General features: G+C 37.9%; 2 protein-coding genes and 1 long non-coding RNA gene across 3 annotated transcripts in view; 1 reads left to right on the forward strand and 2 right to left on the reverse strand.

Annotated features, from left to right (window-relative positions):
• Positions 1–25,491, reverse strand: part of LOC134794983 (uncharacterized) — a 312,799-nt gene that overhangs the window by 282,740 nt on the left and 4,568 nt on the right. The window lies entirely within an intron of this gene.
• The window catches only part of LOC134794914 (uncharacterized), a 443,559-nt gene that overhangs the window by 200,018 nt on the left and 218,050 nt on the right, over positions 1–25,491 (reverse strand). The window lies entirely within an intron of this gene.
• Positions 140–18,716, forward strand: LOC134794948 (REPTOR-binding partner). The gene is made up of 4 exons (XM_063766819.1): positions 140–329; positions 16,859–16,991; positions 17,614–17,735; positions 18,549–18,716. The coding sequence occupies exons 1-4, from the start codon at positions 279–281 to the stop codon at positions 18,651–18,653; spliced, it is 411 nt and encodes a 136-aa protein (XP_063622889.1). The 5' UTR covers positions 140–278; the 3' UTR covers positions 18,654–18,716.

A 25,491-nucleotide genomic window follows, 5' to 3' on the forward strand; every position in this document is an offset into this window, starting at 1 on the left:
TAACTTTCCACTTTCCTATATAACCGTTTAAATAAATAAAATTTTATTATTAATGAAATTGTAATTAAATTTACTCACTGTTAATAAACAAAATAATCAATACATTTGTGATGTCATAGTGACGTAAACGTCTATTTACCAAAATATGTCAAATGACCTTGCTAGTTTGTAAACATTACTTCGGTAAAACATATTGAAATATTCTCATTAATCTTGAGGATTTTGCATCAATCAATCACTTTTTTTCGTAAACTAAGCAATACCTGTGTGAGTACAAAATGAATATCGATTTTGAAACAATGGCAGTGCTAGAAGAGGAATCTCAAAACGTGAGTATTTTGCCCTTTGTTGTTAGAATTAGACCAATTTCCGTTATCTGGGACAGCTTATCAGAGTCATGTGTTAATTTATCTCGGTTTTGCGTGGAATCAAATGTTAAATTCGAATAGGTTATGATTTGTTTCCTGGTTTATTTTTGTTTATGTTGACTCTGGGCTTTAATTAACTGGTTTATAGCAAGGTGTTATTGCACAACAAAATGAAGGTCTTTCGTGGCCGATTTTGAAGGTTCCATACTTATATTTTTATTTTATCTGACTATAAGATTGACTAAATCGGGTGCCTAAATATTTTCAAATTAGAATCCAATAAGACTAGCAAACCTTTTAAACCCAAGGGAGTAAAATAAAAATGTATTTTTCTAAATCTACCAAGTTAGACTATATAAACTATATTTTAAACATACATCAAATCTGTTACAGGAAATCAAGTTGGCTACTCTCAAATTATTTATTTATGTTAGGCTTCAAATAATGGTTCAAAGCTTAATATACCTTTATTATTATTTGATTAAATTTACATTAAATATATGTGTTGTTTCCAAGCAAAAAGTTCCACTTTGTTGCTTGCTTTAAGGATGATTTGACAGGTAATTTGTATAAAGATACAAGCAAATCTCGTCCTTATGGCTGGTATTCCACCTGACCAATTTCATTGTCCAATGTGCATTGCGTCTCACTCTCTCATCAAGCAAAATGTGAGATGCAAATACACATTGGACCCATATGTTGGACAGATGGAATACCACCATAAGGTAAGCGATAAAGTGGGACCTTTGACTAGACTATGACACATGTCTATTAAAATTTGAAATGTATAAACTTAAAATATTAAACAAAGTTTTACACACATTTTAAAAACCATTTTTGTATCTTTTATATACCTTCAGAATTTTCTACTATATTAAGGCGCATCTGAGGCTAGACCACACGATTTTTTTATTTGCCAACTTTAAGGCTATAGGTATTTCGTACCTATCTGACCAGTGATGAGAAAAGCAACTAGCGATCAACTATTTTCATTGGTATAATGTTACTTGTAAATTGATTGTCCACACAGCCGGCATAGAGAAAATACCCTAGTTAACTCTGTGCACCCAAATCAGATCCCTGAGTCAATGAAGTAAAGTAAAAGTTAGTTAGTTTGCCTTTACACTATTTTCAAATTTGAAACATGTTTTTAGTTAACTGTGTTCACCCAAATTTCATTAATAGCAGGGTACAAAAATTTGTGTTATATTATGCTTTCATAATGTCGTAATTATTTGCGATAACACATAAACACAATGTATACGTATAGTTATTTATAGATACACTACACGTGTTAGCTCCATACAAGATTGGTCATAAATATTAACAATGCATGACAATCAACTTCACGTAACATACAAAATATGAACTTTAAGACTTTGGGAGTGCTAAAGTGCAAATTAATATCAGCTCATATCAGTTTCTAGATAACGCTTCGACCTATATACGCAATTTGATACTACTGAATTTAAATAAAACTAAAATTAAACTTCGCCATTTTGATTATGAAGCCATCTAGCGCGCTTTACGTAAACTATTGAGTATTGACGCACGTAGTTAGCTTTAGTAGTTTCGAGGTGGTTTGATAGATGGCGCTGTCGCCGAAGGCTGCATGTGGATTTTGAAAAAAAATATGCACTTGAATCCCTGAAAATGCGCAGCAAGGCGGGTCTCGTTGTTAAAAAAGTTTTAATATCAAAACGGGCTTCCTTGGTGCCAAGGAAGATTGGACATGTCCTAGCGGTGAGTGACTCTCAAGAAATTCTATTAAAATTATGTTTTTCGTGTGTATTATTCATATTTTAACTCTAGAATACCTATGTTATGTGGTCAGTTCCAGGTATTGGGGTAGCGGGTATTGATTTTTCAGGCAATTCTAGGTTATTCTATGTAAATGACGCTGAATTATTAACGACTAAGTACAGTAGCAAAGCCTAAGGTCCGATTAATTCGCTTCATTTATATATTTTTATTTTAATATTTGGACACGGCTTAGGGTGGTATTCCACTACTTATCCAATTTATTTGTCCAATGTGTATTGCGTCTCACATTTTGCTTTAATGAGACAGTGAGACGCACTGACATTGGACAGGGGTACTTAATACCACCCTAACTACGTTGTAACTATTTATTAATCTGTGCCCTAACTTAGATTTTTTATTTATTTAGACCGCTATGTGTGGGAAGGTAGATAGCTACTTCTACTTACTTATATATTTTCTGTAGATCTAGTCTTAATTTTTTTTTAAATAGGTATTTTATGTACAGTCACCTGCAATAATATGTTACTCTTCGAAGGCCGCAAAAATATGTGACACACTCTTATGGCTCTACAAATAAGATCGTGTCAGATATTTTTGCGGCCTTCGAAGAGTAACATATTATTGCAGGTGACTGTACATGTGTAAAAGAGCAAAACTTCTCTATTACTAAAACATTTATTGCAAGTGTTGCCCACTTTGTTAATTACGCCTAAATTGTATGACTCATCGTAGACATGACGTCATCTATTAATTGTTGAAGTCAATTTTGGGGGAAGAACGGAACGGACGGGTGCGGTAGGTACAGTCACCCGCAATAATATGTTCCTCTTCGAAGGCGGCAAAAATATGTGACACGCTCTTAGGGGTCATCCATTAATTACGTCACACGTTTAGGGGGAGGGAGGGGGTCAAGAAAATGTGACATATTGTGACATGGGGGAGGGGGGAGACACAAACTTGACGTCACTTTAACTTCATCAGTAACCGAAATTTTTTTTGAAATTATTTTATTCGCTGTACATTTAAATAACAAGTTTTTAAAACGATAATCGTTTTTATTCTTTTAATTTTCTTTCCTAAGCAGTTTTGGGTTATAAAATTACTAATATTTATATCGTCAAAAATATTTTGTTAAAATATTAATAATACTTAGGTACTTACTTAATTCGATTTGGCAATTTCGTAGAAAAAATGTGACGTCACACTAGGGGGGAGGGGTTTGCCAAATGTGACCAAATGTGACAAGGGGGGGGGGGGGGAGGGGTCAAAAAACCTAGAAATTCGTGTGACGTAATTAATGGATGACCCCTTATTGCTCTTCAAATAAGATCGTGTCAGATATTTTTGCGGCCTTTGTTGTGTAACATATTATTGCAGGTGACTGTACTTAGGTACAAACAGCAACACTCCTAACTGTACATCGGTGGACCTTATTTTATTACAAACTAGCTGTGCCCGCGGCTCCGCCCGCGTGAAATTCGGTCTGTGTCAGTAAGCGGCTAATTTCTAATCCTAATTTCTCTCCCTCTCCCCTGGAGGCGGAACTTGAAGTAAAGTTGACAGATGGATATGCTAGAGGACTGAAGTCCAGATAAAATATTTTACAATTAGGTACCACTAAATAAAACTACACTCCAAAATCAATAGTTTTTTTCGCCCTTATTCAAATTTTACACGTGATTTAAACTTAGAGTATATAACCAATCGGAGTGGTCATTAACAGGCGTTCCCCTCTGTCGAAAATAGGCGGCCAATGGTCAACCGACGTTTATCTGACATGGCTATGTGTACGTTACGTACACATTTGACGTGCCCCTCCCCCGCAATAAACGGCAGACTATTTTGTACCGAAAATTAAAGACATGGCGTCTCCATTCTCTAAGGATTTAAACGACAGGGTAGTAGGTGTATATCGGACGATACGTAAGGTATACGACGATACGAAAGCGAAGCGGCCTGCCTGGCTAGAGCGCCACTCACCGTGGTCTTCTTCAGACTCCTGAAGAAGACCACGTGCCCCTTGTAACCTCAATGCGTTGCGAGACTTTCGCGAATGATTCGATTTTTTTCGGGAAGGCATGGTATGCGTATAAAATGCGAGTCCCAAATCGTTTGACTCCGCAAACGACCAGTGCCTGATTAAGATATTTTGATGCCCTAAGTATTTCTAGACCATGGTGCCCTCTCCTTTGGTAAATTGAGTGACGTTCATTGCTGCATTTCAGCTGAGAATGGAAATCAGTCACATAATTTTATCACGAAAATTGACAGTGCCGCAGCAGTAACGTAGCAACGGAGTACCTAATGCTGCTGCAGTCGCCACCCGAATGTCACCTTTATCATATCTTAGAAAGTTATAGAAAACGCGAGCGAAGCGACCGCGAAAATTTTTCGATATAAAAAAAACGCAATTTGATAGACAGTTGTACATTTTTACTTTTAGTATGGAAATCAATTACATCATTTTATCACGAAAATTTACAGTGCTGCAGCAGTAACGTAGCAACAGAGTAATGCTACTGCAGTCGCCAACCGAATGTCACATTTATCATATCTTAGAAAGTTAATGAAAACGCGAGCGAAGCGAGCGCGTAAATTTTCCGATATATAAAAACGCAATTTGATAGACAGTTGTACATTTTTACTTTTAGTATGGAAATCAGTCACATCATTTTATCACGAAAATTGACAGTGCTGCAGCAGTAACGTTGCAACAGAGTAATGCTGCTGCAGTCGCCAACCGAATGTCACCTTGATCTTATCTCAGAAAGTTATTGAAAACGCGAGCGAAGCGAGCGCGAAAATTTTTCGATATAAAAAAACGCAATTTGATAGACAGTTGTACATTTTTACTTTTAGTACGGAAATCAATCACATCATTTTATCACGACAATTGACAGTGCCGCAGCAATAACGTTGCAACAGAGTACCTAATGCTGCTGCAGTCGCCACCCGGATGTCACCTTTATCATAAACATCTTAGAATGTTATTGAAAACGCGAGCGAAGCGAGCGGGAAAAAATTTCGATATAAAACGCAATTTGATAGACAGTTGTACATTTTTACTTTTAGTATGGAAATCAGTCACATCATTATATCACGAAAATTGAATGTCACCTTTATCATATGTAAGAAGCGAAAATTTTTCGATATAAAAAACGCATTTTGATAGACAGTTGTACATTTTTACGTTTAGTATGGAAATCAGCCACATCATTTTATCACGAAAATTTACAGTGCCGCAGCAGTAACGTTACAACAGAGTACCTAATGCTGCTGCAATCGCCACCCGAATGTCACCTTTATCATATCTTAGAAAGTTATTGAAAACGCGAGCGAAGCGAGCGCGACAATTTTTCGATATACAAAAAACGCAATTTGATTGTACCTAATGCTGCTGCAGGCGCCACCCGAAGGTCACCTTTATCATAAGCATCTTAGAATGTTATTGAAAACGCGAGCGAAGCGAGCGCGAAAATATTTCGATAATTTTTGGTGCCCCCTAGACATGGTGCCCTAAGCAAGTGCTTATTTTGTTTAAAAGGGTTAATCCGGCACTGCAAATGACAGAGGTCAATGTTTTTTTTTTCAAAGTACCCACCTTCGCGGCCATTATTAAGTGCTTAAGGAGGCGATACGTATGAATATGGATTTGATATGGATGCGATATAATTACGATTAGGTATAATTCATGACGGAGAAAATAAATAATTTTATGCAATTATACGCGTGTTGATATGTGTGTTTATTTTACCACTACGTAACTATGTAAACTCATTTTTAGTTTTCTTGGTTACTTAATGTTTACTCAGCTCCCCAAAGATGGCACTGTGCAATGAGGGGCAATTAATTTACTGTCGTTTAATTTTGTTGTATTATTAAATCAACACTTATTTAATTAAATTTGTTGATATCCGTACGATTGATTGAAATTTTAGAAGAGGGGTCTTCTAAACTGAGAGTTAATTTGGCAAAATCCTTCCTCGGTGGCTTATTTATGTCACATCGTATTAAATTCAGCGCCATCTGTTAGTTTACCAGGGTACTCTATAGTGTTAGCACATATTTGAAAAAAGTTTGCCCCTCCTTCCTAAGTAGCGCCATACGATTCAGGGGCAAACTTAAGTCAATCGAGTGTTGTGGCTACCCCCCCTTTTAGGGGTTGAATTTTTATAGCCTATAACCTGGCCGGGGATTTTCTCGACAGATTAGTAAAGTTTTCATCAAAATCCGTTCAGTCGTTTTCACGTGATGCGCGTTCAAATAAACAGACAAACAGATAAACAGATAAACAGACAAACAGACAAAAATTCTAAAAACTGTTGGAACGTGTTCTGTTATCAATTCTAAGTATCCCCGGCCAACTTTTTTTCAAATATCTTCCATGTACAGACTTTCGACCCTCTTCAGCTTTATTATATGTATAGAAGGTATAAGGGGTCGTCCAGAAATCATGTGATGGTTTAGAGGGGGGGTTGGGGTAAGAAAAATATCACGAATGATGGGGACGGGGTCAGAGAAGATATCACGTGTATTTTTTTTTTCAAAGCGGGAAAGCCAAAAGTAACGACATTACTCAAAAATGTAATCAGATCAAATAATCCGCTCTATTTTATATGCGTATTTACCCAATAAAAACATTTATCGCACCAACTTTAAAACATCGGCAACTTTAAAGCTCGCATCGGCGCCATGGCCTTGATTGCTTAGCGTCTATAGGTACCCGCATCATAATTATCACGTGATCTTGTGGCAGGGGGGGGGGGGGGGGTTGCGTTAAAATCACCAAATATCACCAAGGGGGAGGGGGGGACAAAAATAGGCCAAATATGATCACATGATGGGCGATGGTACTCGCTGTTGCATACTCTGTTTAATTAAAACTATTTGCTCTGTTAAACAAATTTAATTATTGCCTAAAAATACGAATAAAATCGGAGTCCACTTTGAATGACTTTCAGACTTTTGCGCAATTCTGAAACCTTTCAGTCAACTTCGGGCCAGCTTTCAGATCATGGCCACGTTACATAGCCATCTGTATTTTTAGGCACAGTATTTAATGGCTCCTCTACACGATGGGCCAGCGCCGGCCACTCCGAGGGACGCATTTATGCGTTAGAGGGAGCAAGTCATATTGCTATCTCATTCTACCGCATCGCTGTAGAGGAGCCATAATAGCTTGGTTGACCAATAAGTATGATTATATATGAGACTTCACGGGTGTTTATCGTACAGTCAGCAGCAGAAGCTAAGCGGGCGAGGTGTTCAAAATAGACATGTGTCGTTCAAGAGTGAGTGATTTAAATGAACTATATCTTTTGATTGAACTCGCTCACTCTTCAACTCACTGATGATAGTGATGATTTAACTCGCTCAGTCGCTCATCTATCTCAGTGTTGTTTGCGCGCTCTGATTCTGATCTGATTGGTTGACATTTCCCTCTACTCTTGAACAATATAGTCTACAGATCCACTGAGCGAAGTGAGCGAAATTAGTGATATATATCACCGCGAGCGAAAGATATGAATCTATCTTTTCAACTCAGTGAAGCGTTTTGCGCACAGAACAATAAAAATATAGGTCTGTGGTTTTGCGCATCTCTAGTTCAAAATGATCTTGACGCGACTTTATTATTAAGAGAATATAAGAGGGGGGCGATTTTTGAATTTCGATCGCTCGATTTCGTCACTCGAAAATCAGTTAAAAACGGCGAAATGCAAATTTTGGAAATACGAGCGATCGAAATTGGGAATCTAGTGGTATTGACCACTCGTTTTCAATTCTATTAGTAGAATTTCAATGCCTACTAGTGGAGATATTATTGAACGAAATATACGAAATCGAGCGGTCGAAATTCAAAAATCGGCCCCTAGGTAATTTTGAAGTTCTGCTGCTGGTGCCGACTGTACCTACCCAGCCAAACACTTACTCGTATTTCTATTTGCGTTTGATAAAGATAAAGACTTGAATGTTTACATTTATAAATAAATAACTGTTATCGATACTACTTTACTCACAGACGTTAAAACTCTCACATTGAGTGCCGGGTAGGTACCCGCTCGGCGGTCGGCTCGGTTCTCTGTTCGTAGTCCCTTTGCTCTACAAAGCGGGAAAACACTGGGATCGGCTACGAGCGTAGCGCTACGAAAACATTTTCAGTTGGTAGCCCAAAATCGGTAAGGGTAGTATTCTACCTGTCCAATTTCTAGGTCCAATGTGTATTTTGTCTCAAATTTTGCTTAATGAGAGAGGGAGACGCAATTACACTGGACAAATAAATTGGGCAGATGGATTACCACTCTAAGGCCCACTTGCACCATCCCACTAACCCGGGTTAACCGGTTAAACCTGGCGTTACCATGGTTACCAGTGCAATTTGACATTAGGTTAACGGTTAATCCCGGGTTAGTGGAATGGGGGCTATTCATAAATTACGTCATTTCAAATTAGGGGGGGGGGGGTCTGGACATCGGATGATGGTAGCATGACGTAGGAGGAAACGGGGTCATTCGAAGCATGATTTTTGGATGAATTTAGCGGGGGTGGGGGTCAAAATCGTCAAAATACGATGACGTAATTTATGGACAGCCCCATGGTGCAAGTGGGCCTAAGGAGCGCAATTTTAACCCGAAGATCGTCGGTTCGAATTCCGGCTCGTAATAAATAGACCTTATTGCCCATAATATTAATAATATTTTTGGCACTTGTCCGTATCGATATTTTTAGACGTGACAGTACCGTTGAGTTTGTTAGAATTTATGTGAAAAAAAAATGAAAAAATGAAAAAGATTTAATGAGGCAAAAAACATGTAGGCACGAAATTTTGTTTTGTTACTTATTAGGTAACCTGCTGCTTCTCGGTAAAGGATTTCTTTTTTAACATTGGAACTTGAGTCGGCCGGACAATCCGGCCCTGTTTCTCAATACCCTAAATTTAAACATTTTCATTTTAGCTTACCTAAGATTTTGTTTTGTTAGGCATTTAGGTACTTGTTGCTTTTCGGGAAAGGAAAACTTCGTAGGTTTCGTAACGAAGCCGGACCAATCTCAATACCTAAGCCCTAGTTTGCCCTCTGCGTTGGAGTACAAAATACTTTGTAAAAAGTTTTTAATACAAAATGTATGAAGAAACTGTAAAGGTTAAGGGGCCCACTGATTAACAGTCCGCCGGACGGTATCGGCCTGTCAGTGAGAACAACATTTTGACAGTTCCGAACAACTGACAGGCCGATACCGTCCGGCGGACTGTTAATCAGTGGGCCCCTTTAGGGCGCGCCCAAAACAACTCTTTAGGCCAGGGGTCTCCAAACCCCGGCCCGCGGGCCAAATCCGACCCGCGACGCGTTCCAATCCGGCCCGCCGACACCCAAAGCGAGTGCCCACTGTCCGGGCTCCAGGGGTTCAGCATTCATTTAAAGTGGAACTGGTCCTATCAGCAGCAACCAGACACCCTCCCCCGCGCTAAAACGGTGGCCCGCGCGAAAGTTTTTCAGGGGCAATATGGTTCTCAGGTAAAAAAGTTTGGAGACCCCTGCTTTAGGCCCACTTGCACCATTCCACTAACCTGGGGTTAACCATTACCATAGTTACCAGTACAATTTGACACTGGGTTAACGGTTTAACCGGTTTAGCCCCGGGTTATTGGGATGGTGAAGTGGGCCTTAGGCGTTTACGCGGTAATGACACAGAATAAATTTATAATAGTACTACCGTACAGAAAGGACACTTCCTACAAAACCGAAGTTTGACAGCGATTCAGGGACGAATCATGCTATCCCTTTCTAATGTATGGCACTATCCCTTTCGGCTATTTAGGGTTGTCAAAATCCAAGTGTGACGTTCCACGGGAAAAGGTACCTTATGAGGGTTTCTAGTTTCGGAGATATTAAATGTTTTGTAAAGAGGTGAAAAAATGCTCAATTTTTTTTTATTGTGTGATCTGAAACCTTAATGCTTAACGTTTGTTTACCTGTTTTTATTTTTGTTATAAGTTAGTTATAAGCCTAGTAATGTCGTCTCAGAGTTTAGTAGAAAAGGTACCTTATGGAAAAAAGATTGAAAATTCCCAAAAAAACTAGTCAATACGGGAAAAGAAGTTTGGTAGAGAACTGTATTAGCATTCTGCAAAACTAATTTGATAATTTCAGTTCTGGTTGGGGCGCCTCGCAAATATTATAACCGTACATATACCGACATCACAAATCCAAGTAGACTGCTATTATACCAAAGTTACTCTCGTCAAGTCTTTCTTAACTAGAATAATCTTCATTTGGTTTGGTCGCATGCAGTAAATCAGCCATTGGTTTGCTGAAAAATGCCAATACCCGACGCATTACCTTATGGAATATCTGAGGTCATTGAACCTCAATGCCGCTTATCTTCAATAGCAACCGAAATATATTATTGATAAGAAATAGACGATTTATACCATCTTAACCCCAAAATATTATTAGTTTATCCTAACTGTTCCATCATCATCATGCCTCATCATGTAACTTGACCACAAGGTACCTTTTCATTACATACAAATTATTGGTCTTTTTTAAGATTATTATGACGAAGAACTAATTAAATTGGGGGCAGTTTAATGTAAATTAATATTTTCTATTCATAAAAGATAAACTATAATATGATTGATATTTTGTAGTGATGTATTATTAGATTTATTTCCATAAGGTACCTTTTCGTAAATGTATGGAGCAAATACTGTTATTGTTATGTAAGTTTAAAGTGGCATAAGGGGTTAAATATAGTATTTAGTTGGGGTTTTAGGATTTATTTCATTTGAATGACAGAATTTCTTTCATATGTGCTCAGAAAAATTGATTGTGTGTCACATTAAAAGTAAAAATATTCAATTTTGTGATTTTATATGAAAAAGTCAGAAAATACATTTTCACCTCTAAATCGGTATTGTTTTTTGCTTAAACTGTCTGTCAGTGTCGTTTTCTAATAGATAAAATTTAAATCTTGAGAGCTCATTGCAATCAATCGTGAAAATGAAATAAAACTTTATTTTCAAGAGATTGGTTAGTATACACATAAATCAGTCGATATCAAAAGTTTCTATTTGCATTACAGAACAAGTCGCAATATTTTTTTAATCTCAGATATATAAGGCATTATTATTTGTAGTCAACTATGTAACTTACTTCAGGAACATAGTTTTTTAGGCGGCTAAACTTAAAACTTCTCTATCGTAAAGTTGCTCATTTCACAACATTATTTTCAAAAAATCATATCTCTGTAACTACGCAACCTAGAAGGTTGATCTTTTGTGTTATCGATAGCTTATTTATTGTAGATTACTGGGTTATGCATAACTCCATACCCGCCATAAGGTACCTTTGGCCGTGGGACGTCACAAGTTAGCTGTGGTTGTGCACGCAAAAAGGAAGTTAAGTGGTGCCAACCCTCATAATTGCTCGGAGCAATGCTGAGCCGAACGGGGCCGAGTTTGCCCGAAGTGGGAAGTGTCTCCCCACTGGTAATGTTTGATAAGAAATCACGTAAATCCTGTGCGGATCGCGATTTCTTATCGTTATCAAACTGCTTTTTATTAGTCACAAAAATTAAAGGCCAAATCACACCACATGCATTGAGTTAGACCAAGATAAGTCTGCAACAATTTTGATAGCATACCTACGCAGTGCAAGTGTTATTTATACGTCATAATTTCATGAAAGTTTGACGTTTAAAATAACACTTGCCCTGCGTGTGCTATCAAAATCGTTGCAGACTTTTCTTGGTCTAACTAACACAGCATAGCTCCAGCTCGCTGCCTAAACAAGTTGTAGTATATGAAAATAAATGTCATATCGTCGTTGCGCTTATCAAATCTGATATGTGCGAGATTTTAATCAAATGAACGAATACCTTATGTATTTTGTTCTTCGAGCAACACCGGCTTCCGACACATCGGAAGGGAGGGGCCCAAGCGATATCTCACCGTACAAATCTTTCTGCCATTTTTCGCGGGGGGAAAGGTGCACACAGTTGCACTTCTCACACACTTACATACAAAATCCAATCTGTAATGACGACACAAATACATAGAAAATGACACACGTCAAAGACAAATCTTGCAAACCACGATCTCTTTTTGTGTACGGACGAGTGACAAGTGTCACAACACGCACACTAACACATTTTCATTGAAGTATGTTATTGTATTCTGAGAGATGAGAAGTCGGATTTGTCGCTCGACCGATCCGCAATTTGTACTGAGCGAGCAAAATCGTTAAATCCAACAATTACATGAGACTAAAATATAATAATTTTGTTTGAATGTAATTAAACGTATGATATGTAAACAAAATATTACATGTGAAATGTAACACTTTCTTTTTGTAAATTTGATATCCCCGACCTCTTTTTATAACAAAAAACCGAGCAAACAGGCATTTTTGTGCAGCAGTGTTCACGCGCGCGTCTGGACTCGGTCTAGTGAAAAATCCAAGTGCAACTAGTTTTATTACCCGCGCTAGATTAGATTGACGCGCTAATCTTGTACCTCGGCAGAGGGGAAATAGTGCGAATGCCGCCTCCCTTCCGTGTTGCTCGAAGATTTTGTTGCTAGGTGACTATTTGTCAATCAAAAATCGAGCACATATCAGCTTTGGAAAGCGCAACGACGATATGTCAAATCGCATGCGTTGCGTCCGCGTATCGTAATAATGGCGCTTAGTCTGTACCTACTTAAATTACTCATTTTCTCCTCGTAACTTTCTCTCTTACCTCTACGGACTTCGACAAGCAATATTCGGTATAGGTATATATGTACATTGCTAACTACAGAGGTACAGTCACCTGCAATAATATGTTACACAACAAAGGAAGCAAAAATATCTGACACGATCTTATTTGTAGAGTCATAAGAGCGTGTCACATATTTTAGCGGCCTTCGAAAAGTAACATACTAATGCAGGTGACTGTACAATGAATTCAGTCGATCGACCAAATACCGCAATCTAACGAAAATTGCAAGTTTTTGAACCGTCTAAATGGGGCTTTACATACCTATATCAACCTATATGAAAAGACAGAATATGATTGGATTCGATGTGGAAAGTTACAGACAATTTCTTAACTGCGCTGTTTAGGAAACGTGGCTTTAATTTTATTCCAGATTAGATAGTAGATACTACAAACTAATACCTACAGATGAATTCTATTTGATTCTTTATGGCAGTAGCGTTTTATAATATGTTTTCGTCCTCGTTAACATTAGTTCTACTGAGCTCAACATTCGTTCCCCAAACTACGAGCGAATTATTATCTTGCACATCGAATTCGGGAATATATGAAGGTCAAAGCTGCATGAGAGTTAGGGTTAGTTAGAGGTTAGTATTATTATACCATGCTATGGCTATATTTAGCCCTTTCCAATGACATATTCACCTATTGACATAATACGACGTAGCATTTAAATTTTGTCATGTACTTAGTATTTAGACATTTGCGTCTCAATTTTCTAATTCTTTTAACGACCTAGGACATTATATGCGCAGTTAAGTAAAACGCAGTAAATATTTACGCCGATGCATTCATAAAGTAAACTCACTAAGGAAAACGCAGTCATTCAGCCAGTATTCGTTCGAGCGTTAAGGTCACTCAAAAAAAGGTAATCTATTGCGTTGCAGTTTTTAATGCTGGCTGGTTATCCGACGAAAACTTTTGTTTTTAAATAAAGAACGCGACGCGTTCTGCGCAGACCGAGCGGCGCAGTCAGTGTGCGTTCGAACGGTAGGAGGAGCGGACACGGCGGGCGATCCACTGGCAAAAACGTAAGTTTTAATCTGTTTTTAACTAGTTTCTTGAATAAAAACCTGTGTTAAATAAAAGATTATATAATATTGCGTGTTTAAATACAAGTTTAAACTAGTTTTTAGTTTAGAAAACGGTTTTATTTTAAGGTTAGATTTACTACGTCGCAAATGAGCAACGAAACGTACGACGCAGTTCGCGCGTGCCGGTATTGTGTTGCTAACCGCGATACAAACAACTGCGTATTTGCGTAACTACAATGTGACTAAATGTATTTGAATGGTTATTAGGTGTTAGGATATTATATCTAGTAAGATAGGTCATGGCAATTGCATATTGCAGGGCGTAGGCATGCGCAGTTACAGAATCCCGGTGCATTTCATCGATTTGTATGGTTTATTAATATACGTCGTATGCATTTACAACATTGTTACAGTACCTATAGGTACATACATATAGGTAGACCATGGATAGCTTTATGCAATAGTACCTGTAGCTGTAACTAATCGAAATTTCGTCGCAGTTCCGTTTCAAACTTAACGTTTTTCGTTCAAAAGAAACGTAGGTTGGTATTGGGTAGGTATTTACCTACGAACCTATTAAGTAGCCATTGACCATTATTCATTTAAAAATGTGCAAACTCAAAATTGTGCAAGGGCCACTAAATATTGAATTTATTTGAATATGACAGCTCCTTATCCTAATAAAACGCAATTGAGGTAAATGCAAACCCAACCCAATGGCCGCTTTTATACTTTATCGTGCCGTCTACGGTAACGACACGGCTTCATCGTCACGATACTGCAGGAAACGTAAATGTTTGGAATTTTATGTAGACGGCGCGATTCGGGAAATGAATTAGAGATTCACTAGATATGAAATACCTAGTAAAGATTATCTTTACTATTTCATATCTAAATAAATAAATATTGGGGACATCTTACACAGATCAACCTAGCCCCAAACTAAGCAAAGCTTGTACTATGGGTGCTAGGCGACGATATACATACTTATATAGATAAATACATACTTATATACATAGAAAACACCCATGACTCAGGAACAAATATTAGTGTTCATCACACAAATAAATGCCCTTACTGGGATTCGAACCCAGGAGCATCGGCTTCGCAGGCAGGGTCACTACCCACTAGGCCAGACCGGTCGTCATATCTAGCTGCTTCTATAGGTACTATCGTAGACGGTAACGGTAAATCGTGTAGGTAAGATATCGTTGATGACGGTATAAATGCGACTCCATACAATTTCATATACCTATTTTGGTCTTCTGCTGTGTAGCAGAATATATGAGACCGTGACTATTATCTTATATAATATCCTGTGTCGTGTCGTTACCGTTGGACGACACGATAGTATAAAAGCGGCCAGTTCCCTTTTACCTAATTAATTCATGATGTTTCGCACCTTAGGAAATTATATTTGATTAGGTACTTGGATTATTTAATAGTAGCGACCATTAGTACCCACTGATGGTACCTACCCCGAATGCTGCTTACTTATTTCTTAAAACATCTTGGATTTAAGCGCAACGGGTTTTTTAAGTATTTTAAGTTTTTAAGTTTAAAATTTGTGACGTACCTAAAGGCCGATACAGACGGACTGCAACCCAACTGCAATTTGTATGGGATAGGGGACACCAACGTCGGCGTGCAGATAAGAAACAAAAACGGAATTGAAAATAATATAAAAATATAATGAAATACAGCAATTTTCCTAGACGGGAAAAGCCTCAAAGGCAAAGTAAATGAGCTTTCCAATATTTGAAAAATACCAACAAACACATCAAATAAAATATTTTCTGGAATTAAAAACGCATTGCACTCAAACCCTATCTAAGCTATCAGCGCTAAAAGAAAAAAATTAAAAAGCAAACACCTTACCTCATTGCAATTTCAACCCTACTACACTTACATTAAGGCGCAATAATCGTTGCACCGCTTGTGCAAGTTCCAATAAGGTTTTAGGGTCAACGACCTAACGTGTTTGTCGCGTTATCTGAGGACATTACTTTCAGGGCCAGAGAGTATTCAATTGGCACTGCACTGTGTTTTGTGAAGACCAACTGGCTGGGCATAATTTGTGTTTTGTTTTTAACCTACATCTTCCATTAGGAAGACAATGAAAATAAACTGGCGACTGTATTTTTTACCTCAGAATTCTGGAATATGAACTGAATAATCTCCTTATTGTCGGAACTCAGATTGGGTATTGAGATACGTGTGAAATTAACGGGAAGGTTTATTTGGGTAACTTGGCAAACTCAGTACGTAATTTTGAAAATAATAAAACCTAATATCTAGTAAACTAACACATTTTCTGCTGTAGCAACAGTAAGCAATATGCCTTGGTAAGAGTTGCAGTGCTAACTTGAATGGATCTGATCTGTTCCTGGCAGTATTATATTATGTCGTAAAGTTCGCACGCATGAAGGCCAAAGCACACGGGCTGCGTGTGCGTAAGACGTGAAGTCGTGAACGTGCGCGTGCCCTAAAATGTTGGAGCCGTGCACACGCACGTCACGCAAGCGATGTCCCGTCTCTCATAAGGATCTGTATTCGCTATGTGCACGACTGGTGCTGCCCTCATTTTGTCGGACTTTCTACGTTAAATCTTATGGAGTAAAATTAGTTCAAGCGGCTGCCGCTAGTACTAGTCTCGGACATTCCATAAGATTACCTGTGTTTGTGACGATCAGCGCCACTTTCCCCTCCACCGACTTCGCACCTTCCCGATATCACGACGCGCACGAGCACGCGCACACGAATTCGGTGTGCACGGGCCTTAACCCCTGGAGCGCCCCAGAATTACCGTAGTATGGAACTCCTGTACTAGTTACCAGCACACGTGTCTGTTTAGGGCGCTCCACGGGTTAAAGACGCGCTTAACGCGTTTTTTACTATACATACTCTAAAATCTAACCGTAGACGTATTGCCAACAGGAGTCCATAGACGGCGTATACGGGTCGCTCGGCGCGTCGGGTCCGGAGACGGAGCGCCGCGAGAGCGGGAAGCGCGGCCGGCGGCCTGGCAGGAAGGCGCAACTCGACAAGCAGGACATGAAAGCCAAGCTGGGTAAGTATCTATGTTCTAGTGCCTAAAGTGTCATTCTATGGAACTTGCTAACTATGTAAACAAAACTCACTAGTAAATTCATCATTCAGAGACAATGTCAATATGGTTTGTTTACATAGTTAGCAAGTTCCATAGAGTGATACTTTACAGCTAGTGAAGGTTGGCAGTCAGGTCCGCACATTTCTCCCGATCTTTGGCTAGGTTGAAATGGTCGTCTTTTCCAATTCCCGTCCATTCTCGGATGCTACACAGCCACGTCTTTCTACAACCAGAACGTCTTTTTCCAGCACTTTTTGGGTGAGTATATATAGACAGGATTTTATAAACTGGACATGAAAGCTAAGCTGGGTGAATATCTATCTCCCTCTAACAGGAGTCAGACGGCGTATACCTACGGGTCGCTCGGCGCGACTATAATACCTATATAAAATTCATACTATAATTTTGTTAAAAATATTTTCAAAAGTATCGATTTTAGAAACAAATGTCTTCTGAGATGTCGTGTGAATCTTTTCTTAAGTATAATTAATAGGTTAGGTATCAACAATTGTAGAATTAGTAACTTTTGACGTAGCTTTCACAAAACCGTTCAAGCGCTATATTGTTAACCGGCCCTTTCCAGAGCGCAGTAGGCAGTCAGCGCGCGAGTGTCGCGCCAGGAAGAAGCTCCGGTACCAATACTTGGAGGAGCTGGTGGCTGACAGGGAGCGCTCCGTGCTCGCACTCAGGAAGGAGCTCGACAAGGTACGATACATACATACATACATAAATCACTGGCTCAATGACCCAAAGAGGATCTTGGCCTCTGACACAAGAGAGCGCCATTCTGCCCTATTCTGCGCCACTTCACGCCAGTTGGGTACAGGTCTTTTTGGGCTTCGTCGCTGGAGTGACGACGACGACGAGGTACGATAAATAGAGAGTAATTAAGAATGTGATATCAAAGATCTACAATGTACAAGATTGCCTGTCGACGATTAAAAGCGCTACGAAAATTGAAATGATGTCAAGTGTCAGTGGAAATACCTGTTGAATTCAGAAGAAACGGCGACATTTAGAGTGATAAGCAAATTGTTTTTTTTTTTTTTTTTTTTTTTTTTTTTTTTTTTTTTTTTAACTAACTTTTCCGAATCATGTCTAAAATAGATTGACCGATAGTCCGATACCGATATGACTGCGGATTGGCTGCGGATTTTTGAAACACCAGCAATTCTAAGATAACATTTAAACATAACAAATATTATAATTGTGGGGAGGTATTTTACTAAGTATTATGTTATAATTTTTGTAACGATTCAATAAAATGAATATGTTACTACTTTTTTTTAAATAAATTAAAAATTCTAAACAATTTGAATACAGCTACAAACTGTTATTCATAACTTCTGAACATGAAGAGTAATTTCAAATTTTATATTTTTTATAAGTTTGGATCAAAACCATACAGTTTTCGTTGTTTGCTTTTTAAGTACAAAATGGATAAGCAAAATGAACATTACTTACTCGTATTACAATTAATTATAAGCTGATTATAACCGAAGTATTTCAATATTTCAGTATTACAAATGGAACCAAGAGCTGGACCAGGGCCGTATGCCCGAGGGCCTGGAAGCGATGCTCCAAGAGCTAGGCGTAGTGAAACAGGAGGAGAAACCGTTCTAGGCCTGCCGAGGTTCCCTGCTATCTCCCCCTTGGAGCAAATGAGGTAAAATCTACCAAAAATCTCTTTTTAACAAACCCCGAAGACCATCAAAAAATCTTCGTTGGATCCTTCATCAGATTTTCAAGATTTCGGCTCTTCGTTTGAATCCTAAATAACACTTCCAATTTACGTTACCTTGTAGTTTACTAAGATTGAAACTCTTTGTATGTTCAAATTTAAAAATTGAGTCTTTATGTAAAATATTTGGATTCTAATTTGTATGTTATGTTTTTAAGGAGTAGATTCGATATGTTTACAAAACCGTTGACCAATTATTTAAAATATTTGGATCCTGAATGAACTTATCAAGACTTAAAGTATTTAATCAACTAGATCCTTATAATTTTATCAGCTTAAAATTTATTTACACCATAATTTTTGCAATGTTACTGTTTATATTTTTAAAAATGAGTGTATGACACTATTATTTTTAGGACAGTTTTGAAAAAACTTAAAACGTATCATGTAAGGGACAGAAAAGCAGGGAATTAAAAGAGTTGTGTATTTTCAGATCAAGTATACAATAATTATATTCCATATACATACACTTTTGATTTTGCGGAGTACCTAACACATACAATAAATTTAATATATTATTTATGATTTTGAAGCCAGAATATGCCTTATTAATCATACATGGTTTAGTTATTTTTTTAATTCAGGAATTTTACTCAGCTAAGTATAAAAACATTTAATAGGGGATAGGACTGTAATCAAAGTAATTATTTTATATAATAAGACATTAAAAGAAACATGAAACTACACAGAAATAAACTTATTTTAGGTATTCTATTATATATTTATAGTCAAAGAATATCATACTGACGGTTTGTTTTGATATTTCCAAAAAGTAACTAATTAAAACTAGTTCTATCCTCTATTATAAGCAGAGGTCGGCGAGGGTGAGCTATATACCTTTTAATATGACATGTCTTGCATCATATTATAATGCAAAATAGCTCACCCTTTCCGAGCTCTGATTATAAGCTTAAAAAAGTATAATCTTAGTATTCTTAGTTGTCAAATAAAAAGAAGACCGGTATTTTTCGAAGTTCCTTTATTAAACTCCGCAGAATCGAAAGCTCTAGGCGTAAGTTAATTTTATTTAAGGTTATGATGTGACGCACATATTTTTAGAGTGTTATATATGTATTATTATGAATAGTCACAGAAATAGTTTGTTAATTTAAGTTTTAGTTTTGTGTTTTTATGTTTATTGTGAATCTATGAATCTTGCTTATGTTTAGTTTTGTTATTTGCCAGTTTCCGGGATCATTTACTTATTTTACTTATTTATCATACGTCAATGTTAATCAATTAGTTATGGTTATGTGTTAGGATTAAGCTTATCTTTTGAATTGATGGAAAATTACGTGGTTTTCATTATTTTTAACGAATTTAATTGGAATAACGTAATCAAACTGTGTGCCAGAATTATTTTAATGCGATTTAAGTTTTAGTACCTACATTTTAATTAAATATAATGTTATTGGTGTTTGATATTTTCAATCTTTACTGAACATGAGTTTTACAGGTTGATTATTTAAAATCTCAACAAAATGAATTTCTAATCGTTGTAATTTTCATATAGACCGATATCTGTTGAGAGTTCAGTACTAAACTCGTGTATTTTCTTTTAAATACATATATAATTTTTGCATGTTAAAAAATAATTAAGATTGAACATTTCAAACAAACTCATGTGTCCATATTTCGGGCAAAGGATCTCGTCTTTTCTAAGAAGTGTGTAAAGTTAGTATTTAATCTCAATGTGTCTTTATTAATTCATAAAACCACAATAATTATAGTTATTTGACCTATGGGTATATATTTGAGAACCATCGAACCTTTTTTTCTCAAATAGAGAGTGAATAGACATCTCTTAGGTAAGCATGCTCCATTCTAGACCACATCGGCACTTATCATCAGGTGAGATTGTGGTCAAATGCTTACCTTTATCCAATAAAAAAAGTTTGTGATCGTACTGCTTGTATAATTGGGGCTTTATAGTTATTTTATCTAGCTACTTACATATTGTTTGAGAATGTTTATCTAAGTAAGTAAGTAAGTAAGTAACACTTTATTATATTAACACATCTATATACGCCATACGATTAAATAAATTGAGGCCAGATCTTTTGTTGAGTATTGCCACTAGTAACATAGTATATTTTATTTACCAAAAATATCTAGGGTGATATACTCGTCAACGGAGTGATAAAGTAGTTGTTTTCATACACATAATATTTGAGTTTTGCATCGAATATTATTTTAATTCGTTAATTAAGTTTAATTATACATTAACTTATGTTTACTTTATGTGATTAAGTCATACATTGAAAGAAAAGACAGCAAAGGAAAAGGTAAAGAAAAATATATTTATATGTTTTGCGTGATGAAAAAAATATATTCATTCTAAAGTTACGTATATTTAATTTTCGATGTATATTTATTTTTTTGCTTTAAGAACTGTTCGTTTAGCAAAGCCACTGTTTCTGCTTTTCCTATATTAATTTATAATAGTTACTTTTGATTTAAGGTTTCTATCATTTTATTATTATTATTAAAGTTAATTTGCAGTGTACTTCCTTCGTTCAATTATTAGTTTTAATTTGTGTTGACCTTTTATTTTACCAACATGTGGCTTAATAGTCATTTAGCATAAGTTTTTTCTTAAGTTCTTCCATAGATCTTAACATTTGCATTATTAATGACAGTTCGTTCAATTATAGATCTTTGAGAAATGTTTAAACTAGTGGCTCTGTGAGCTGTAGACCTCGCGAGCTGAGCTTAAAACTGAGTAAATGTATGGCTTCGTTGTTTAGAAGAATTTAGAGAATCTAATTTGACAATTAGATTCTCTAAATTCTTACCTTAACTATCAAACCTTAACTATCGAACCTGCTTACAAAATTCGGGAATTGGTTTAGAAATGCGACCAGTAGAGTAGAACAGATGGACATACGAAACAATTTTTGGCTAACAGGCCAATTCAAACGTACACTGATATCAGAATGACGTCTAACTGATGTCATTTAGTTATCGTGCATTTCGCTGGTTCTTGTCCGTACATGTATTGGCGCAAGCGAGACGCACGATGACTACTAAATAACATGATAAAAATATCATTCCGATGTCAGTGTACGGTCGGTGCCCCAACTTAAGTATACACGTTGCCATACTAATTGTATAGAAAAGTGGATAGAGTTAGACCAAGAAAAGTCTGCAGAGATTTTGACAGCACACGCAGTGCCAATGTTATTTGTGCCAGTGTCAAAATCTCTGCAGACTTTTCTTGGTCTAACTCTACTTATGTTAGGGAACCAACATTACCTTTTAATTAGCCTGTAAACTGCAACTGAGAAGCTTCGTGCGCGTTTGGTTTGCCAGTCTTTTCAGTCTTTGTTCCTCCTCGAGTCGCAATAAAAGGAGTTTCATGCTTTTAATTTTAGCGAGACGATCCAAATTAAAAGGCTCTAGGATAATGTTAGTTAGACTTTGAGCCCGGGAAAGCGCAACGTACGAGCAACCTACAGCTAGTTCCCTGAGCCCAAGGTCGACCACTACCCTAGGCAATGTTAACCCCTGCGATTTATGGATGGTGACCGCCCATGCTAACGTAAGTGGAAATTGACTCCTGGAACATGTAAGTTCTTTAGAACGCCAAGTTTTTGTGACAGCGGCGACCGGCACTGATCCCATTATAGCCGGGCCGCTGTAGTTGTCAAATCTGACCATTACTACCAAAGGGCGATCAACGGGTGGTGCACGATTAGGTAGATACACCAAATCGGTAACAGTGCCAACGGAACCATTCACCAAACCTTTTTTAACCCACAAATTTGTTTTGAGCATGACCCTGCTGCCAACGCAGAGGTACAGAGTTTTCTCTAACCCTTGCGCTTGTCGATCTGCACATGCCTGTGCAGCTTCTTTGTTATTATGTTCAGCCGATACTTTAGCCGTGGGCTTATGGAGGTCCTTTAGTTTGGAAATGTTATACAAACTAACATTCCTGTTTTCCGGGTAAAGTCTCATTGCATTAGAAAAAAGCCGTCGTTCCGCATCACTTAGTCTACTTTTTTCCCGCGACATTAATATTTCCCAATCAGTCTTAGTTGACTTTCCGTCGCCCAGACGATCCAAAATGTCCCTAAAATGTGCCTGGCCTGCACCTCCTTGCCTATAAGACGTTGACAAAATGACACATGATGTGATTTCTTTGTAGAGTAGTTGTCCCTGATCCGCTAGCACGCAGGTAAATCCCGTTCCATAAACCGGACGATCAAGTACTGGTGGTAATTGTTTTATATCACCCAACAAAAATACAGTAACATTTCCGAAAGGCAAGTGGGAAAATAAGGGCTTACCTTCCCTACATCTCAAATCAATTTTTTTGAATAGTGAGCAGCCAATCATACTCATTTCATCAATTATAATAAAGTTGCAATCTTGCATATTCTCTTGAAATAGTTGTAGGTTCTCATCGCCTAGTTTTCGGAATTGTCTTTCAATGCCGAGATGCAAGGCCGAGTGAATTGTGCTACCTCCAACGTTAACAGCAGCAGCCCCTGTGGGGGCCATCAGGCGAAAACTATTAGGTCCTAGCTCCCGGTTCAATGTAGCACACATGGCTTTAATTACGGTACTTTTGCCACTACCAGCTTTGCCTTGTACGATCATAATACGTGGTTCGAGTTCGATACAATTTGATTTAATGCACGAAATGCGTTCGGATAGAAATGAGAGTACCGTCATTTGCTCACTGGAAAATGTTACTTTTGGATCTTCCCAAATTTCATTCTCGACGCAGTCCTTTAACTTTTCCAATGTAATAAATCCAGGCAAGCTCAATGGGTCGTTGAATTTCTCAAATGCATCTGCCCATGAATGATTTGTATCAATTTCTCTTAGTCCCATTTCCACTTCGAGTCCTAATTCGCCAGTGGGACCCATAGCTGCTACCACCATCCACTCCTCCGCTACATCACGAGCCTCGTCATCATCCTCAACATTTTCGTACTCTTCTTCAACTCGAGGTAGGACTAAAATATCATTAGGCTTTTCCACCAGACGGTGATATAACCGTTCCCACGACCCTTGATTACTCAAGGCTTCTACCGATCTCCACGGCACATGGATGAGAACTTGTTGTCGAAAATATGCCTCTCCTTGATCTGTGCGAAGCTTGGGGAACACTCTAACTATACATGATGTTCTTCTTTTGACCCAATTTTCCCCTTTTTTGTAGAACTTGGACGCGTGCTCAAACAGAGACATAGTCTCTTGTTCCTTTGGACGCAAATGATACACGTCATAGGGAGAATTAAGAGACGTCGCCTGAGCATTGGTACTCTCCATTGGCACCCATTGCTTTTTATCAACATTAATTGTGACAAATACTCTTGAGCAATGATAAAGAGGCCAACTCATTAAAATTTGAGCAGTCTCTTGGGCCGAAAAGTCCCTTTCTGCGATCATGCGGATAAATAGTTTCTGGACAACTGTTTTTGCCGCGTCTTCTTCGTTTTTAAGGGACTCGCCCAGCAAGACTTCTAGGGTTTTTGAGCAGGGCTCAGCTTTGCTAGCGTATTTAGCTATATAGTTCAATACCGCGTTATAACTGAGAATAGCTTGAACGTCGGTGTTAGCTCTCCAGTGCTCCGTTATGTATCTGTTATGCCTATTCACCAATTCGTGATTGCGTTTTGTTATCAATTCCCAATGCCCACTACTCTTGCTGAGGTGAGTCCTTTCCTGTAAAGGAAATGGGAACTTATAACGACATTCTTTTTTTTTCGATTTTTTGTTTAAGCGCAAACACTGTGGACCATGCTTTGTGTGCATTTGTACGCAGTTTATTAAGTTTAAATAATCTTCGTCGTGGTCAGATATGTCGGAATAATGGACCTGACAGGGATGCACAGGGGGGAGCGGCCCTATTCCTGGGCTATCAGTACATATGAGCGCATCGAAAAATTGGCAAACGGATTGTTTTTCTGGTTCGTCCATGTTGTCCAAAGTATGCAAATCTGGAGCTTCATTTAACCATAATACCCCGTGTATGTGCGGGCTACCCCGATGTTGGAACTCAGTCCGATACCAAAAGTCTCGAACATTAAACTTGGGGATTATAACTGATTTTATGAAAAAATCAGCCCTGTTGGCAAAAAACCACGCTACAATAACCGGATTATCGTTTAAAATAGAATTTCTTCTTCGGCTAGCCTCTGATTTACTTAGCTTACTGTAATCTGTCCCGGGATCAAGCAGACGATAAATATCCGGCCAATGAATGTCAGCTGCACTTAAAGTAAAGAAGAGGGTCGGCGGTCCCAACTGTTGCACCATATCTAATAATTCTCCACACCTTGCGTGCCAGTAGGCGCTAGTCCCTCTCAGTGAAGAGTTAAAACAAAGCATATTTTTTAATAAACTCGGATTTATAGCTAACCTCTCTTTAACGCCAGCTGCAGTAAGATTTTGAAGTTCTGAATTTTTCTGAACGCAGATCTTCCCATTCTGAAGAGCAGCCCATCTTAGCGAACTATTCATTGCAAAAAAACGAAAACGCGGATGTTTCGCAAACCTACCATCTTTATACTTGATTAGATGCTGGAAATAATCACTGGGGGTTACCTTTATCAGTCTAGGCTCACGCAAATCGGCACTGCCATAAGGAAACAGGGTCGGAAAAGCCATAGCTATGTAACCCACAGTTGAGAATTCATTAACTGGCTCATTCCCCAGTTTGGGCCAAGCAACGACCTCGGGGTCATCCTCGAGTACGCTTTTAAT

The sequence above is a fragment of the Cydia splendana genome, chromosome 11 (genome assembly GCF_910591565.1).
Source record: "Cydia splendana chromosome 11, ilCydSple1.2, whole genome shotgun sequence".
NCBI lineage: Eukaryota > Metazoa > Arthropoda > Insecta > Lepidoptera > Tortricidae > Cydia > Cydia splendana.

What these genes read in the sequence shown, in the direction of transcription:
- LOC134794948 (XM_063766819.1), top strand. Translation starts at nt 279, where the DNA reads ATGAATATCGATTTTGAAACAATGGCAGTGCTAGAAGAGGAATCTCAA. An exon ending in TAGAAGAGGAATCTCAAAAC is followed by an intron (nt 330 to 16,858) that starts GTGAGTATTTTG and finishes TATTGCCAACAG; the next exon opens with GAGTCCATAGACGGCGTATA. An exon ending in TCAGGAAGGAGCTCGACAAG is followed by an intron (nt 17,736 to 18,548) that starts GTACGATACATA and finishes TCAATATTTCAG; the next exon opens with TATTACAAATGGAACCAAGA.